This window comes from Heloderma suspectum, chromosome 2, assembly GCF_057233095.1.
Source record: "Heloderma suspectum isolate Gila_16-S chromosome 2, 16-S_ref, whole genome shotgun sequence".
In the NCBI taxonomy this organism is placed as follows: Eukaryota; Metazoa; Chordata; class Lepidosauria; order Squamata; family Helodermatidae; genus Heloderma; species Heloderma suspectum.
The window spans coordinates 205312856-205331405 of record NC_139459.1 but is presented as its reverse complement, the minus strand read 5'-3'; the positions used below and the strand labels follow the sequence as shown (position 1 = coordinate 205331405).

General features: G+C 43.2%; 2 protein-coding genes across 2 annotated transcripts in view; one reads left to right on the top strand and one right to left on the bottom strand.

Annotated features, from left to right (window-relative positions):
* Positions 1 to 12879, bottom strand: part of GNA13 (G protein subunit alpha 13) — a 48601-nt gene extending 35722 nt beyond the window's left edge. The window contains exons 1-2 of the mRNA XM_084837514.1: positions 12497 to 12879; positions 5174 to 5400 (exon numbers count right to left, since the gene is read on the bottom strand). Coding sequence (XP_084693640.1) covers positions 5174 to 5400; positions 12497 to 12779 — 510 coding nt within the window. The 5' untranslated portion in view covers positions 12780 to 12879. The remainder of the gene's footprint in view (positions 1 to 5173; positions 5401 to 12496) is intronic.
* A 98-nt stretch (positions 12880 to 12977) lies between these two features.
* Positions 12978 to 18550, top strand: part of RGS9 (regulator of G protein signaling 9) — a 97846-nt gene continuing 92273 nt past the window's right edge. Inside the window, exons 1-3 of the mRNA XM_084837497.1 lie at positions 12978 to 13194; positions 13833 to 13984; positions 17041 to 17109. Coding sequence (XP_084693623.1) covers positions 13949 to 13984; positions 17041 to 17109 — 105 coding nt within the window. The 5' untranslated portion in view covers positions 12978 to 13194; positions 13833 to 13948. The remainder of the gene's footprint in view (positions 13195 to 13832; positions 13985 to 17040; positions 17110 to 18550) is intronic.

Genomic DNA, 18550 nt, shown 5'->3' with positions numbered 1-18550 from the left:
CACGAGTACAGCCAAGTTAAGAAGACTGTTCCACGTGGCAATTGTGCATAAAGCAATTTCCACATGAGTTTCAGGTTATTTCAATCTCCCCTGTAAACCTCCTTTTCAAAGCTGTAGCAAAAATCATCCAGATCACTTCAGAGTTACTTTAGTTAGCTCTCATGCATATTAAACAATGAAAACAAAAGCTAACACAGTCCTTGCTAAACATGACAAAAGGAAAAAGGAAGAACATTTAAAAACAAGCAGAAAGCCTGTCATGAATAACAGCCCCTATGTACATAGCACTCTACATGTGTGGATCAGACGGAAGTGTTCTTATGGCAAATCTTTTATTTAACAAACTATTCATTTAATGCATGGTTCATAGATATTCACTGAATTTCTTTTATCTACTCTGAGAGTTAACTGATCTACTCTAAATATACATGTGTACATAACCTAGTTAATGTTACAGCATATTTACACAACAATTCAAATAATCATGATCTATTGTTCCTATCTCAAAATAGTTCCCGTTAAATAGTTAAACAAATGAACAAAAAATCCTAAGATTGTATAGTAAGTCTGGAAGTTAAATAAACAGAGCATTGGCTTGATCACACTACATAACAATATCTTGAGGGGCACCCATGTTAGTTTGTTACAGCAAAAACATTTTGTGTGTGTCGTTATCTTGAAGATCAACAGATTTGAGGCAAAAGCATTCATGGGTGAGCCCAATTCATCAAGTGCATCCAATGAAATGGATTCTAGTGTATGTAAGATCCCCAATTGAATAGACATAACCCTTTTATTACTAATTATCTTTGAAAAACACTCTCCCTTAAATCTGCCTTAACATCTGTTTTCTTACTCTTCTACAACTTTTACACGGACACATTGATGTGATTTTCACAGAATACAGGTTAAACTGAGAAATCCTATGTCAGACCAGAACTGGGGTAATTAGCGTTTATGTTCCAAACAAACACATAAAACAAGTTAAAAAAACAACACCACAAGTCATACTCAAACGTTGATGTTAAAGATACAGTTGGGTTTACATATTTTCTCACATCCAGATCTGCTGTGTTAACAAGAAGCCCCAATTAAGCAAAACTTTTAAGTGGAAAGTATTGCAATATCTGAGTTTCCATTGTTAAACAACTCTACAGTAGAAGCATCAAAGGAAGGAAAGTAGGAAAACTTAAAAGAAATATAAAGTGAAAAGTGGCTAGTAGTCTTAAGCTTAAAAACCATTAAGAGTTACTCTGTATAATCAGCTACTTTTGTGGGGCTAGATTCTAGAAAATACCGAGCACATCACTGTGATAAATAAGCAATAAAAACAAAGCAATCGTATATGAAACTAGGGCATATACACTTTGCATAATCCAGGACACAGCAACTGTCTCTCAATTTTCCGGGGCGAGTGGGAGGAGAAAGAAAACCTCTGAGCTGTTCAAGCATTCAGCAGTCACGAAACTCTGGAGCATCCAAAGAAAAGTGAAACTGGCTAACATTTCCATCCCCCGCTCCCAATACACCAGAGCTAATACCTAAACATTACTTGAAACAGTATGCAAAGTGAAATTAGTTAAAAGAACACAAACAAAATGTCACCTGCAATACATATAAGGGAAAAAGCATTTCACAAAAACATGGGAATGTTCAAGATTTTTAGTGGTTTACAAAATTTGTAAATGTTCTATTTGTATACATCCAAAAAGCTGGCCTGACAACCTACATGAAAATACTTTTAAGAATCCCTGTGAACACTTGCTTGTTTTCCTTAAAATAAAAAAAAAATTAGGGGATTTTGCTGATTTCCTGCTGTTGGCATTGACTTGGATCCAAAACAGTTCTGGGCAGGCAGAAGGGCAACTTCCACTCACACAAGGTTCCTCCCCACCCCCCGCCTCCCACCCATTTCCATCAATTCTGCCCTCCCACTGCAGCTCCCTACGGGACATCCCCTACCATTCTGGAAGGTCTCTTGACCCTTTGCAGAAGCTTTTCAATCGGTATAGAGGGCTCCCGAGTGGAGGATGGGGCAGGAAAGACCCACTGTACAAGCAGAGTACCATTGGTGCTTCTTTGAATTCAAGCCATTATTACCCCCTTAAATATTGAAAGAAGCTGAATAAAAACTGCTTCCTCCATTTATTGTACTTGGGTAGGATAAATTGTAATGTCACAGTTCTTCATTTCACAATATGGCGTCTGAGAGGTATGGAACACAGTGGTTTGGTTTACATGTAAAGGCAACCCATGGTCTGGCATTACCTGAATGAGCTTCAGGCTTGCATGCTCCCTCTTCTCCCTTTGTTATCCCCTGAAAAAAATACTCTATTGCTTCCTGTTTAGTACAAACCATTGTTTCCTATTGCACCCAAACCTGCAAACTATGGTTTTTTTTAAGACAGATCGATCTATTACATCTTAGGTGAACAAACTTGAAATGAGCCTTGGACTTGTGTACTCTTTCCTCCCCTCATATGCTGGGATGTCCTGCCTCCCTAATTTGCAGCAAACCATAGTTTGCCATTTCATTCCAGCTGGCAAGACAAACCAGTATTGTAAACTACAATTTGCTCCTCGTTTGCGGAGGAAGCACAAATCACGGTCTATCCGCTTAGATAAAACACAAAGTATAGTTTTCAATAAACACGATGTAATTAATTGAATCTGAGTGCATACGGTGAGAAGGGAAGAGAAGAAGAAAAAATGTGAGCTTGGAGCACATTCCTGATCCTCTAAAACATGGTTTGGAAGACTGGTTACACAAGTGGGACCTGCAACAAACTATTGCAGTGTGGAGTGCTCCTGCTCAATGCTCTAGCCAGCTAGCTATACCTTTTTCCAGGATAGTCCATTCCATCACAGTCAGTATTCTGAGGCCACTGAACATGCTCAGTCCTCGGTGGCAATTTTTTCCATACATTTTTTTTGTGAATTTCTGCAAACTTTGTCATCTTTCCAAGTCTGCTGATATCTCCCTCTTGTGTATAGGCTACGTATGTAGGTTCCACAGGGAATGAGTTTGCTTTTAGTATATAGGATACAATTAAATCATATAAAATGTATCAATCTACCTGTATTTATGTTCTGCCTGGCTCTTCTGCAGCAATTCCCTGCTCCCTTACCACAGCATTTCTGGCTACAGGCCTGCTGACACTGAAGACTCAAGATGTCTTTGTTGATGTCTGCTTCATTACACAGTTAAGAAGCAATGGAAGGGGAAAAACTACCACCAAAGGCAAAGTTATTCTAGGACATATCAGTGCAAGCACTGAAGTGTGTTACAACGCAATCGATACATACATACTCAGAAGCAAGACCCATTGAGATATGAATGTGTACAATATGGCAGAGTTAGTCATACCCATGTAAAGAAGACTGAAAGCCCTTTAAGCAGGTACCATGTTGCATCTCTTTACAAATCTGTTGTACAAAACGTAAAAGAAGGATTCAGGATCAGACCAAAGGTCCACCTACTTCCTGCAGTGATCAAAGAGATGTCTCTGAGAAGTCCACAAGTAGAGCATGTAGGCAATAGCACTTCCTCACTGTTGCCCCGCAGCAATTGGTATTCAGTGGTATACCACCTCTGAATTTCAGTCACTCCATTCTACCACCACCACTTTGCCCCAGTTTCCTGGTGTTGCCTCCCGCCCCCGCCCCATCAGTTTTCCATGCCCACTATCCACACTCAGTCCTCCTTGGACTGTTTTGGGGGGGTTTGGGTGTGTGTGTTACCAACCTAAGACTTTAGGAAAAGATGTAACATTACCCATGAAGTGATTGAGCAAAACCCAATCACAAAATGGGCTGAATGAAGGCCAATAAACTGAAGCTGAATCCTGGCGAGACAGGAGCCCTGTGGGTGAGTGGTTCCCGGGTCCAGGAGATAGGCTCACTGCCTGTTCTGGATGAGATTGCACTCCCTCTGAAAGATCAGGTTCATAGCCCGAGGGTACTCCTAGACCCATCACTGTTACTGGAGGCCCAAGCGGCTGTGCTGGCTTGGTGTGCCTTTTACCAGCTTTGGCTGGTTCACCAGCTATCCCTCTCCTAGACAGGGACAGCTTGGCCACAGTGGTACAGGCACTAGTAACCGCAAGACTGGTTACTGTAATGCACTCTATGTAAGGCTGCCCTCAAAGCTGTTCTAGAAGCTGGAGCTAGTGCAGAATGCAGCACCTTGGCTGTTGTCAGGAGCTGCCCCTTTTCAGCACGCAAGTCATTTGCAAAGAGAACTGCACTGGCTGCTTATTTGCTACCGGGCCAGGTTGGAGGTTTTGGTACTAGTGTAGAAAGCCCTAAAGAACTTGGGACCAGGATACCTGAGAGAGCACCTCCTTCCTTATCAACCTGCACTGTCACTGAGATCAGAGGGCACATTCTTGGTGGTTCTGCGTAGACCTATGGCCTGACTGGTATCCACTTGGAGAAGAGCCTTCAGTGTAATGGCCCCCTTTCTAATGCAACTCCCTGCCTCTGGAGGTCAGGCGGGGCCAACACTGTGTTGTTTCTGGTGCCAACTGCAAACATGTTTATTTCAGGAAGCCTTCTGTGACTGACCAGCCATGGTTTTTAGTGGTATTCGGTTTTTTAAAAACAGCATTTTTTAATATGGAGTTTCATTGTTTTATATTCTTATCTTTTATTGTTCACCACTCCAGAATCTGTCTAGTTGTGAAGTGGTATATAAATGTTGTAAATAAATAAATAAAATCACATGATAGCCTTGTCAAACCTTCCTGCCTTGCTCCTCTATAAAATATCTTCCCACCCACATCCAGGTGCATCCTTATACCTGCTTGTTAATCTTCTTCCTAAACTCCCTTTCAGAACTTGAACCTGCCTTTAATCCAAAATATATGGTGCACATGTAATTTACACACTATAAAGATTAGGTTTAACTCCAGGCTCTGCTACAATTTCACAGCTTGGCTTTGTGGAAATTAACTTCTCTGCTCCAAAATTATAAATATGTAAAATGGAAATCATACCAGCTACGCTGTGCATCTTCATCTACATCCTGAAGTAAAATTGTTAAAGGCTATTTCAAGTAACTCTAACTGCAAGGACTTTCACAATGGTACAGAAATAATACTTATTTCATTTGCAAAAATATTTTGAAGTGTGCCACCTCAGCAGAGATAATATTAAGAGGCATGTTTCTTACCAGCTGAAATTCTCTTCGTCTGTCATAGGCATGCTGGATACCACTATCTGCCCATAAGGTTCTTATTGCTGGAAGGTACTGTAAAAAAACCTGAGTCTCCACCATCCCTTTCACCGCCACTCCCGATCGGGTGTCAAAGGCCATCAGTGTGTCACCATTTGTTTGGTTTGCTGGATTTCCCCAAGGAATATGAAGTTTCTCTCGAGCATCCACAAGGACTCTTACACCTTCAACAAAATTGAAAGGATGCATTAGTTTCCTAATAATGTTGGCATTTATATTAAGCTCGATAAAGTGCTTATCTCAAAATGCAGAATGTGATACGTACATGTAGAAGACTTAATGCATTGACAACTAATTCGGGGAGACGACACCTGCAGTTGCCCCATATAGCACATAACAATACAAAATTCCTATCTACACAGACATGGGCGGGAATGAACACTTTCCTCAACACTGCAATGTGGATGGCTCTAGCTGGGTCACAAATGCATAGCATCTGGCCCCAAGGAACCAAACCCATTGTGGGATCCTGTGCCATTTTAGGAACATGACGTTTAATCTTTAGATTAATTGCTTTCTTACAACTCTCCATGTAACCAGATCCTGTATAAGTTTGGGTCTGAAGAACAGCTATTCTATACATGCTTAAGATAATTGCCAGAACAGGGCATTAGTCTTTAAAATAACTACTCTCCTGAAAGTAATAACATGGAAGCCACATTTATCAGCAGTCAAAACATAATAATCAGAAATAGGAAAGCTTTTCAAAGCATACCTTCCAAAGCTTCCTTCAAATTATGAACTATGACTGCCCTGGGCAACAAAATCAGCATACTGACTGCCCAGTAAAATGCTAGTACTGATTAGAAATGGGCTTGTTTAGCAAAGTCATATTTATTCCAAGCTACGTAAAAGATTTCAGACATCAAGGGCGCAATCTTATTGAGATAGTCGGCAGCCTCCGAAGTCAGAGGCTGCTGAGTATGCAATGCAGGGAGGCCGGAGCATGATGGTGATTCTCGTATACGTGCTCCGGCTACCTTGAATTCTTGTCTAGACAGGTGATTTTTCCTGTCTAGCCGCTGCTCTGGGAGGAGGAAAGGAGGCCATGCAGCACATAGGGAGCTGCATAATGCGGCTTCCACAGTCTTCTCCCCTCCCCTGGGTCCACCCCTTTTCTCCATCTCCGCGCTCTGTTTCTGGGTGCGCAGATGTAGCCAGTGCGGAGAGAACTGCACCAGCTATGAGGGGGCGGGGGGCGCGGATTGTGCAAACCCAAGTTGGAGCCCTGGCTATGACCTCAGTCCCAGAAACCAAAAAATCCTATGGCCTTCTAGACAGTGTCTAGTGGCCATAGGATTGCTCCCTTAGGCTGTAATTCGATACAAACTTTCCTGGGAGCAAGTCTCATTAAACTCAATGGGGCTTACTTCTGAGTAGACATGTACAGGATTGCACTGTTCAAGTAGTTACAAGTGATCATATTCTTACTGGGAGACTTTCTATGAATATCCAACTCAGCACCTTTACCTACTAGAAACAAGTGAGAAAGAGTTGCACAAAACAGCAGCAAATGATAATTCAGTTAATATTAATCATTGTCACAGATGTGAACTTCTACACCAAGTTGAATAAACGTTATACAATCACTAAATTACACCAGGAGTTCTATTAAATGCCCTAAATTTGTTTAAACTGTAAAGGAATGTTACATTACAGTTCACATTGAAAAGACCAAGGAAATACCAATTTAAAAATTAAGATGTGTACTAGCTTGGTACAAGATGCATTGATAAAATTAAACACTGGTGTAGTACAAAGGCTAAGAGACTCAGGGCACAATCCTATTCGACAGAAAAAAAGTCCCTCCAAGTCCTGGCATTCCCCAGCCTGTATGCTGGGAATTGTAGGACTTTTTTTCTGTCAAAACATGCATAGGATTACCCCCTCAGCTACAAACCAAGATGTCCTATGTTCAAATTTCAACCCTGTCATGAACTTGCAAGGCAGCCTTATGAAAGCCACTCTCAGCCTCAAGCGATCAACTGCAGTAGGGTAAGACTTACATGCATTTTACAGGTCCGTTGTAAAGGTAACAGGATTATATATGCAAAACACTTTGAACACTCTACAGCAGGGGTGGGCACTTGCAGTTTCCAGGTTACACACAGCCCCTGTAATTTGAGGCAGCAAAAAATCACCAACTTGCTGCTGAAAATTGGCAGCAGACCACTATGTAATGCTACAGTGGCCAAACATAGCTTGTTTGCTACCAAAAATCAGCAGCAAATCAGCAATTTTTGCTTTTGCTGCCATTACACAGAATTCCACAGGGCAAAAATGGCCCCTGGACCTCTTGAAGTTGCCCATCCTTGCTCTACAGAGTAGCATGTTTATTATATCATAGTGAAACAAAGTTGAAGACATATATGGAACCATAGCATCTTAGAAGTTACTTTAAGGCTAAATTTAAAATCTTATTTGTAGTTTCTACATAGAATTTGTTGATACTATGATCACTATCAGAGTAAGAACTTGCTGAAGGACTTTTTTTAAATGCCAAATAATTGATAATTGTGACTAGTAGCTGAAAGCTTTTTATTTTATTGTTGGGGGGTGCATATATATGTATGAGAGAGGTGTCTATGAACCATTTATTGCTGATAGACATGATGAGAACAATATAACTTGTTTAGTATTTATTTATTTATTACACTTCTATACGTTCCAACAGCTGAAGCTCTCTGGGCATTTCACAACAATTAAAACCATAAAATACAACATGATAAAATACAATATAAAAGTTTAAAAGTACAGTATAAAATAAAAATAACAACCAAATAAAACCTAGCAGCAGCACAAAGGTTTAAAATACAATAAAAGATTTAAGGCGCAATCCTATTCAGATAGGCAGCCACCTCCGAACTTGGAGGTGACCACCTATCCAATGCAGGGCAGGAGAAGCACGGAGGGGATCGTTCCCTCCACGCTTCTCCTGCTCTGCATTTTTGGCTAGACAGGAGGGCCGAGCGGGGGGGGGGGGAGGCTGCTGTAGGACACAATGGATGTGTCATACAAGCATTTCTGCCCTCCCTGCCCCGGAACGCCCCTTTTTTGCTGCTCTGCGTTCCTCTTGTGAGTGCGGAGGACGGAGCTGTTCCGTGCTGCCTCTGAGGAAGCACAGAAGTGGGGGGAGGTCGGCTCCCCAGGAACTGACCTCAGAGTGTAGGCTCTGAGGTCGGTTCCCAGAAAACCAGATATCCTATGGCCATCTAGCCGCTGTCTAATGGCCATAGGATTGCTCCCTCCACTAGTTTTCTAAACTCCAACTTTGCGCTAGTGGAAGGGAGTTTGTTGAAGCTGACTTCCACACCTAATCTTTCCCCCAGCAGCCCACAGAACCCCCCAAAAAGCCTCTCTCAAGATTCAGGGACCTCCTCCACAAATGGCACAGGCTGTGGTGGATCCCTGAAAAGTGTGAAGAGGTACCTTCTGTGAATGGGAGCTCCATCTGCATGAAGTGTTTTCACCCGATTTTAGGGGTTTCCCCTTCCTCGTCAGCCCTCCCACACCACAGCCCTCCCCATTCAGTAGGGTCACATGACCCTCAGGAGAGGCTGGGGGGTGTTTCTGGGGGCTGCCAAGGATAGGAGCTGCTGGGAAGTCAGCTTCCACAAGCACCCTTCTGCCAGTGTGAACTTTTTGTAAAAAAAACAACCATCTTTGTTTAACACCTGCATAATTTGTTCAAAGTGTGACTATTTAATTTCCAATTTACAGCCATGTAAAACTGTCTTTGGTGAACAACTGGGTGGAAATAGCTGAAGGCAGAATAAGACATTTGGACATCCCAATGGCATAAATGAAACGAACAGATGTAACCTGTGCAGAAGTTTCAGAGTGCCTGACAGACCAGAATGCAGATTTTCTTGGCACATAAAGTCTTAATATAACAAGATTATTCATACACTGCAGAAAATGTCTAACCCTCACGGTTGTTTAAAAATCAAACAAAACACCAAAACTCAGAAGCCAGGGAAAAAATAAAGAATCCTAAAATTCAATTTTATTGCTCCAGCTTATGATTTTTGAGCATTTCTAGTTGACAAGTGAATTACAGACACTTCCAAAAACAGCTCTCTTCCTTTCCCCCTCCTACGTACTATGGATATAAGTGGTTCTTGCATGCAATAAACTTCAAGAATTAATCACCTGCAAGCCACCATCTTCCATGGGTATTATGTGGGCAACACTGGCACACAGAATTCTCAAACTGGGGAGAGGTAACGAGTGGGGTACCGCAGGACTCAGTCCTGGGCCCAGTGCTCTTCAACATTTTTATTAATGACTTGGAGCAGGAGGTGCAGGGAATGCTGATCAAATTTGCAGGTGACACAAAATTGGGTGGGACAGCTAATACTTTGGAAGACAGAAACAAAATTCAAAGTGATCTGGATAGACTAGAGCGCTGGGCAGAAAACAACAGAATGAAATTTAATAGGGATAAATGCCAAGTTCTGCACCTAGGAAAAAGAAACCAAATGCACAGTTACAAGATGGGGGATACGTGGCTCAACAACACTACAAGCGAGAAAGATCTTGGAATTGTTGTCGATCACAAGCTGAATATGAGCCAACGATGTGATGTAGCTGCAAAAAGGCAAATGCTCTTTTGGGCTGCATTAATAGAAGCATAGCTTCCAAATCATGTGAGGTACTAGTTCCCCTCTACTCAGCACCGGTTAGGCCTCATCTGGAGTACTGTGTCCAGTTCTGGGCACCACATTTTAAGAAGGATGCAGACAAACTGGAGAGGGTTCAGAGGAGGGCAACGAAGATGATCAGGGGACTGGAAACAAAGCCCTATGAAGAGAGACTGAAAGAACTGGGCATGTTTAGCCTTGAGAAGAGAAGACTGAGGGGAGATATGATAGCACTCGTCAAGTACTTGAAAGGTTGTCACAGAGAAGAAGGCCAGGATCTCTTCTTGATCATCCCAGAGTGCAGGACACGGAATAATGGGCTCAAGTGACAGGAAGCCAGATTCTGGCTGGACATCAGGAAAAACGTCCTGACTGTTAGAGCAATACGACAATGGAACCAATTCCCTAGGGAGGTGGTGGGCTCTCCCACACTGGAGGCATTCAAGACGAGGCTGGACAACCATCTGTCAGGGATGCTCTGACTTGGATTCCTGCATTGAGCAGGGGGTTGGACTCGATGGCCTTGTAGGCCCCTTCCAGCCCTACTATTCTATGATTCTATAATTGAGAAGCCTTCAGACATCAATGCAAAACATGCAAGCTGGCATGTGATACAGTGTGCCTTTCTAGTAGCAGCCTTCTGTAAGCATCTCTTCATTTAGGGCATAATCCTATGCCTGTTTAGACAGAAGAAAGTCCTACAACTCCCAGCATTTCCCAGCCAGCATAGGCGTCCGTAGCCTATCTTAAAATATGTGTACAGTTGTTGTTTTTAGTAAATGCTCTGAATGCATTTTCAGTTTTAACATTTCATTCACCACAAAAATATATTCTATATTTATTAGCCAGCTTGAAAAATTCTAATTCATACAAATTTACTCCTCACAGCATGCACAAACAGAGCAAATAAAATGAAAACGAGACTGAACAGGTTTAAGCTGGAATCTTAAACTGTACCATAATATGTCACTAGTTGCAGCTCAAGCCAAACCCAAATATTTTTAAGACAAGGAGAGGAAGCACACAAACTAGCTGACACGCAAAAATCACTGGTTCCTACACTACTCACTTCCATGTCGTAAGACAGCATGAAAGGATACTATGTAATGCTACATCTGTATCCATTATTGGAAAAGTTTTAGACACATTTCTGCTCATGTCCTTGTTAAAAACTAAAAAAATCTACTAGCAACATACCCACCATTCTCTGCTCATTCTGTAATCCCCAAGTGCTCTCTTTGCTTACTCATTATGGCCCTCTTTCCACAGCTTCCTCCCATGTACGAATAAAAGCTACAGACTATAGAAATAAGAAATTATGTCAGTTGCCATAAGGTATGATAGTATAGACTTATACCATCTTCTGTTTTGGCAAAAACTCAAGTATTCTTAAAAATGGAAGACTGATCCTATTAAAATATACCCCAATGCAATTTCTGCCTAGATTGTATTGGACACCATTCTGTTCCATTAGAGTACATCTTCCATTGGGCCTCCGCTCACCACCTTGAAACTTTTAGCTCCTTATCTTTTTGGTACATGACCACAGGCAACAAGCATGCCACCATTCACGCTTTAATCCATTTTCACTATATCTAATAAAAATTCAAGAATCAAACCTTACATTTAGGTCTACAGTCTTCTCTGCACTATAATACTCCTTGACACAGTCCCCTGTAGCCCCACATTAGCCTTACAATCACGATCTCTACCGTGATTGCAAACTATGCATAAACTATGCCTTTTCTCTTTTCCTGACATACCCGTCTCTTGGCTTCATCACTCAAGTCCAGAACACAACATACTCTTGCTGCATCTCCTGTGTCAACTACAGTGTGTGGTGCAGAGGCCATCCTAACCACTACAGTCCCATTAACCCCATACACAGGTCAGGGTCCCAACCACTCCTCCAATATGCACAAAAGGGCACTCTCACATTAAGCATACACCGTGTCTAAAAAAAGGCGAACAATTTACTTCCCCAAGGACTACGATCTTGGCTCCACTGTCCAGATGTGTCAGCCTCACGGACTCTCTCAGCCTCAAGCGCCCTCTTCTTACTCTCCCACACTCCAGCCCTCCCTTCATATTCTGAACCCATTTTCTCAAGCAGGCCTAATCCTGCATATAACACGGCTGCAAAAAAAAAAAAATGCTGCCCGCTCTGTCCGCCTACTCTTGGCCCCGAACACCAACGGACCCCCTCAGTCACCCACCACAGTTCCCATCGCCGGCGGGACTCTCCGAGATGGAAGCAACACAGAAAGCGGGGGGAGGGGGAGGGGCGGGAGGCGCGTGAAACCGCGCAAAACGCGTGACATCCTCCACGGCCGGGCTCGCGCCTGCCTCCCTCACACCCTCGCAAACCACAGCGCTCCCTCGTGCCCTTCCGCATGGCCCCCGGGGCTTCGGGCGCTCAGCGGCTTCTCCCCCGCCCCGGCCCTCCTTTCCTTCTCCGGCAAGGCCAACACCTTTCGCCTTCCTCTCTTCGCCGCGGCTCCCTCCGCGGGGGTTTCTCCCTCCGGCCGCCTCCGTGCTGGCTCACCCCTCCCCCACATCAACGGACACCGCCCCCCGCTGCCCCCCAAGCCCCGCGCAGCACGCGCGACCCCCTCACCCTTGATGACGTTGCTATAGATGGTGGCGCGGAACTCCTCCCGAGCGGGCCGGTCCCAGTCCTGCCCGTGGATGATGCGCATCTGCTTGAGGAAGGTGCTCTTGCCGCTCTCGCCCGCGCCCAGCAGCAAGATCTTGACGAGCCGCTTGACGTAGGTCTTCTCGCGGTAGAGGCACTTGTCGATCTCTTTGGACTTTCGCTGCTGCTCCGCCTCGCTGCTGTTGAGCAGGCAGCCGGGGAAGCAGCCCGACAGCGGGGACCGCGCTGGCAGGAAATCCGCCATCTTAGCGAGCTCTGCCAGCCAGGGAGCGGCCGCCGCGGCCTTGCGCCGTACTGCGCCTGCGTAGCACCCGGGACGGCCGATCGGGCCCCGCCCCTCGAGGCACGAGACGCCGCTCGAAGGGCATCACGTGGTAAACTTCCAATCAAGATCAGCGCACTCCTCACGTGGCTACCCACTCCTGGTCTTCTTCCCCATCGACCTACCCACCGCGGTCTCCACCACGTGACCGCACCATCTGGACCGTGCGTCCGTTCCGGGGCCCCCCCGCGCGTTTTGTCACGTGACGTCTCTCAGAGAAGGGGAGTAATTTATACAAAAGCCGGCCGTGCGCGTTACTCCGCTTTGCCTCGGGCTTCTGCCTTGGTCCGAGCTGGGGTTTCGCTTTGGTACCTGCTTGCGCTGCTAAGATTTATAGGTTGGTAAGAGTTGTCAGAGCATGCATTCTGTGCATACAGTTGGATTACTGGAGGCAAGGTTTCCATGGGTGTAGCTTCCCCTCACCCAGGGGAAGAACTGAGGAGCTCTCATCCTGCCGAGGGAGGCTGAGCTTTTGCCGTTTGCGTTTGGCTGTAATTCGTACAGGAAAAGTAAAACCTGATAGCCTAAACCAAACTAAACTATATGCATCCAAGCCTATAATGTGATGTTATGGAATTTATTATATCTGGGTGTAGTATTCTGGCATGAGAGAGAAGGGATTATTTAAGATAAAATTGCAATTAAAAAATCCAGTTAGCCAACACACAATTTAAATTACATTAGCAGTTTGAAATTTCTCGGAGAAATTAATCCAAAATCTCTTTGGAAAAGCATATTGTTACCAGAGGTATTAATGTGGGCACAGAGGGAGCAAACAGCCCCTCTACAGAGGGAATTCCACAGTCTCTGAGCCGAGCCTGAGTCTTAAAGGGCAAAGCTAATCCCTTCCAATACATGCTGTGCGCTTACCTCTGGATGATTCAAACTGCCAACCAACAGTACTACTAGAACCAGGTGTTACTCATACTGAGTATACTATTGTATCACAAATCTCTTAACATCCTCACCCAACAGGCTCATTGAATGGCATGGGAATAAGATAGAACCATCCATATCAAACACCTCAGGATGAAGCAGAGCTCTCCTTGCATTACCACCTGAGATCTGACCTCAAGAAACAACCAAAACTAATGCAAAATAGTACCCCCTGGAGCCATCCCTGCAAGGTAATGTAGATGCTATTGAAAGGCACTGTCAAGCTGAGCACAAATAGCCTTGTGTTGACATTCTCCATCATATGTGCGCAGAGAAATTGGAAGCATTTACCAGATTTCTCCAAAAGGAGGAGAAATTCTCCAACAAGTCCTCAGAGGTGAGGCTCATCGTTAATAGTGGCAGTAGCAGAGGGTTTTTTTTTCCTTTTGGGATGGTATTGGGAGAGATGCTGCTACCCATTTTGCATTGCACGTTGTGCTCTTCTGAAGCACTGTAGGGGAAAATGGAGACTTTAGGAGAAAATATTCTCCTATGCCATGAATGGAGAATATTAGGAGAAAGTTCTGCAGAGTGGCCTTTTTCTAGGAATGGAGGTGAGAGAAAAAATATCCCAGACATTTTCACAGGAAAAAAATGTATTCTGAGAAATGTTGGTTCAGCTCTAGAACCAGCAAGGACCTATTCCTCCTCTGTCCAATTTCTGCTATAGGTAATCCATTAGGGACAGGATAGGCAACCTGGTGCCTTCCAGATGTTTTGTCAGATAACTCCCAGGATTCCTGACCATTGGCCATACTGGCTGAGGCCTATGGGAGTTGTAGTCCAAAACATCTGGAGGGTACCAGGTTGCCTGCTCCAGGGCAACTAAGACAATATTGCTCCCTTTTAAGTAAGCAGCATTAAGCAATACTAATTACTGGGATCTCACGAAATGAGGTTTAGATTGGAAGAATATGCTGCTCTACACCACTTTCATTTATCAAGCTGAGAGTAGCTTTCTATTATGTATTTTATATTCAGGTAACAGGTGGACATCTTGGGGCCCTCCAGATGTCTTGGCATACAACTCCCATAATCCCTCATCGTTGGCTATGCTGCCTAGGGCTGATGGGAGTTGTAGGCCAAATATCTGGAGGGCCACAAGTTGCCCACCCCTGAGGTATAGCATATTCCCTTCATATTTTTCTCAAGCAGCAATCAAGAAAGAGCTGGGGCCCTTTCTTGAGATTACTTTGAAAGGGAAAACAGCAGTTTATACAAACATGAAATTTAATGTTTGGGGTTATCTGTATTCCAAAACCAAATAACTCCTTTTCTTCATAATTTTATGCAGAGATGCCCCCTTTAACAAAACAAGTTCTCTTATTCCCAAGTGACACTGCTGGAGTGTGACAAAAAGACAGAATATTGGGAACTGACTGTCATATATAAGAACATATGTTCTTACAAAAAGGTTGTAGGTAATTCAGGGAATAGATGCATAATTGTAAGTTTAGACGGAAAGATCTTGGTCAGGGATGATGAAGGGAATGAAGTTTAAAAGGAAAACAGATTTTTTCATCTTCATAAATAGCATGAATGTTGCTTTTATAGCTCATTTCTCGCTGTGTTATACGCAGGAAAGACCCACTACAGTGCAAGCATAACAGGGAATAAAATACTGACACAACCAACGAAAAAACACAAATTTGGAACCATATGTGGTTTCTCCTTGAGAAGCTACAAGGATGATTTGGAGCAGACAAGCAGTGGGCAGGATTAGAAAGGATTAAGAGCTCCTTTTCTTCCACGAAGTGGCTTTTCATTTTAAAAAATATGGACTACTGAACTACCATTGTACATATTTGCATGTAATATATAATTTTACCTCAAGGAGAAGTCAGATGATCACTTGGCTGTATGAACAGTTGTAACAGGCATTGACGTTATTCTGGAGCTAAGGCAAATTTTTGGTTGATAACCATCATGATCTCTGGCAACCCCCTGTTTGGATTATTGTAATGCATTGTTAGTGGAGCTGCCTTTGAAGATGGTCCAGAAATTTCAGCTAGTGAAAAATATGGCTGTGAGAATTCTAACTGGGCCTAGATGCTATGATCGTATTACACCAGTCCTCTCTCACCTGCACTGGTTCCCGATTCATTTCCAGGGCCAATTCAAAGCCCAATGCAAAGGTTTTGACTTATAAAGCTGTATACAGCTTGGGGCCTCAATACTTGAAGGAACAACTCCTCTCCTATCTACCTGCCCAGCCCACCCACTGGCACACACACCCTTTCCCCGCTGTCGGAGGTTGACTTTCTGACTTCGGAGGGGCACATGGTGCGATTCTGTCCATGTCAGCTGCAAGGGTGTGGGAGCAGGAGTCGGATCTCTGATTCCCCCTTTGGAGGTTGGAACTCTGTATCCAGCCTTGGAAGGGTTTTTCCAAGCCATCCTGTGGTCCCTGGGACACTCGCCCAGGGACCATAGGATTGCTCTCTCCATGTATTTGTGTTTTATTATCCCAGTCCCTGCAATGTGGTTTTACCTCCTATACCTGATATTGTATTTTGTGCTGTGTTTCATGCATTTATTAGTTTTATGTTGTTGATTTCATTGTCATTGTATTTGTAGCATTATGATTATGGCCAAATGCCCAGAGAAATTTATTTATGAGGCATTAAATAAATTAACTAAATAAAGAAGGGACAGGAAAGTCCACTTCCACCTCCTCAGTTGATCCAGCTGAAATCTGGATCCAACCCTTGATTCTAATCTTATCTGCAGGTGGGAATCTTAATCTCAGAAATTCCAGATACATGTTTGAATTTGGAAAACAAACAACCCCTGTTATATCTGTGAACATATTTTTTCAATACATCTATACTTACCAAAAAAGAAAGAAAAGATTTGTTTTAATGTTGTTTGTTTGCTAGTATGCAGCCTGCTAACAGTTCTAATCCTTGAACTATTCAGAACGTTGAGAGATTTTGCTTGGGGAAATACAAATTCATCTTCAGTTCCCAAGCCTGTCAGTACTGTGAATAGATGAGCACGCTCCCCCTAACGCTGGCAGGCTGGAAAGACTCCCAGACTCATGCAAATAAGATCTCAATGCTCCTTGCGGATTGGCTACGGCGGGACAGTGCTGATTCCACAGCCGCCTTTATTCTCTAGACTGGGGAGTTTGAGTAATGCTGTTTGCCTGAAATCACTAACAGCAGCAGCACCACCTTTTTCTCTGCACTTGGTTAAGCCTAATTTTTCATTTTCTTCTTTTGTACCTTTTGGCTTAACGAACTAGAGCACGATGACCATCAGACGCATAGATCAAGGGCAACGTTACAGGCCAAGAATGGCATTCCTGAAAAAGGTAACTCGCTATTATTTTTAGAACCTAGCAGATTAACAGCTGAATGGGAGTACCTACCACAGGGACCCTGAACACATCTATAAAACATCTGTCCTTTGACCAGAATGGCATATAGCAAAGATTTTGCATGCAAGAAATAGGTATGTTATCAGGAGAGGTGTGCCATTTTTTTGTTACAGTTTTTAAGAAATCTTTTGAAAAAATCCTGTGATTTCATTCGTTTCGTTTTTTTAAAGGATTGTTCCTCTCTATTTCTTCTTCCCGGCTCTTTTGCTATAGCATGATTAGAGAAAAATTCCCTTGTTTTCTTTGGAGTTTCCAAAGGAAAACAACCTGTTACGTGGTCCTGTTTGCACATGGGAGCAGTAGTAGCTCTCTGAAATAAAATTGAGCAGGGATTGGGGACTATAATTTTGGATACCTTAAACTAATGCTGCTAATCTTAACCCTTACCATTCTACCTCATCCATACTGCTTTTATTTCTGTTCATAAGTTTGGTATTTGCATGGGGGGGTATTTTTTTTTTTTGCTTGGAGGGCCATTAATATTATAATTCTGAGGAATAAAAGGCATTGTCCCCAGAGTTTACAACCCTAATTGTCAAATCGTGATCTGGTGAATTTCCCTCCCTGCTCCCATTTACCCCAGCAGTCATTCATTGCTGCAGGTATATCCAGACCCCACATAATAAGAACAGACAGTTGTATGCTGCAGTCATTATTCCAGGGTACCTACCACCCTCTAGGGCTGAATTCACCACCTGTCACATATCAGAGCCCTTATTTCACTCAAGTGTGCAGAGAAATGGTGAGAAAAATCTATCCATTATCCACCTGCTCTATCAGAGATAACTAACCCATGTTAAATTATGTTGAGTATGTTATTTGAGTGTGCACCCTTAATGACATATTGATGTGGGGTGTTTTTTTTTTTTTTTCAAAGGATGGTTATCTGCCTGTTTATCATCTGCTTTGAAGAGGCTGTATACACTGTTACAATGGTTTAAGGTTTACAGAAGGATGTTGATAGATAACTATGTTTGGGATTAACTACCACTTTCCTTTTCCCAATACGTCTATAGAAAAAGCATTTTAATAGAGCCCCAGTGTGAAAAGATCTTAAGCCAGCTTTTCTTTTATGAGTGTTCCACCTTTCTTGTCTGTGGCTTATCCTGGTGAATAGAGTTAGTTTAATTCCCAGTGACATATACAGCTGTCCATTTCAGGTTTGTGTGCTGTACCATAGCATAGGTATACACTCACATCTCAACTGTTTTAGCTGAGCATCAGCATAGGAGGAACTGGCAGGAACACAAGTGAAAAGGAAAGAGATGAGAGGGAGTGTGAATTTATTCTGTGTCACAATATTTGTTATACATCACCAGTACTGTACTTTTCATACTCAAAGGAGGATACCACAATATTTTCTTTTGGAACGGTT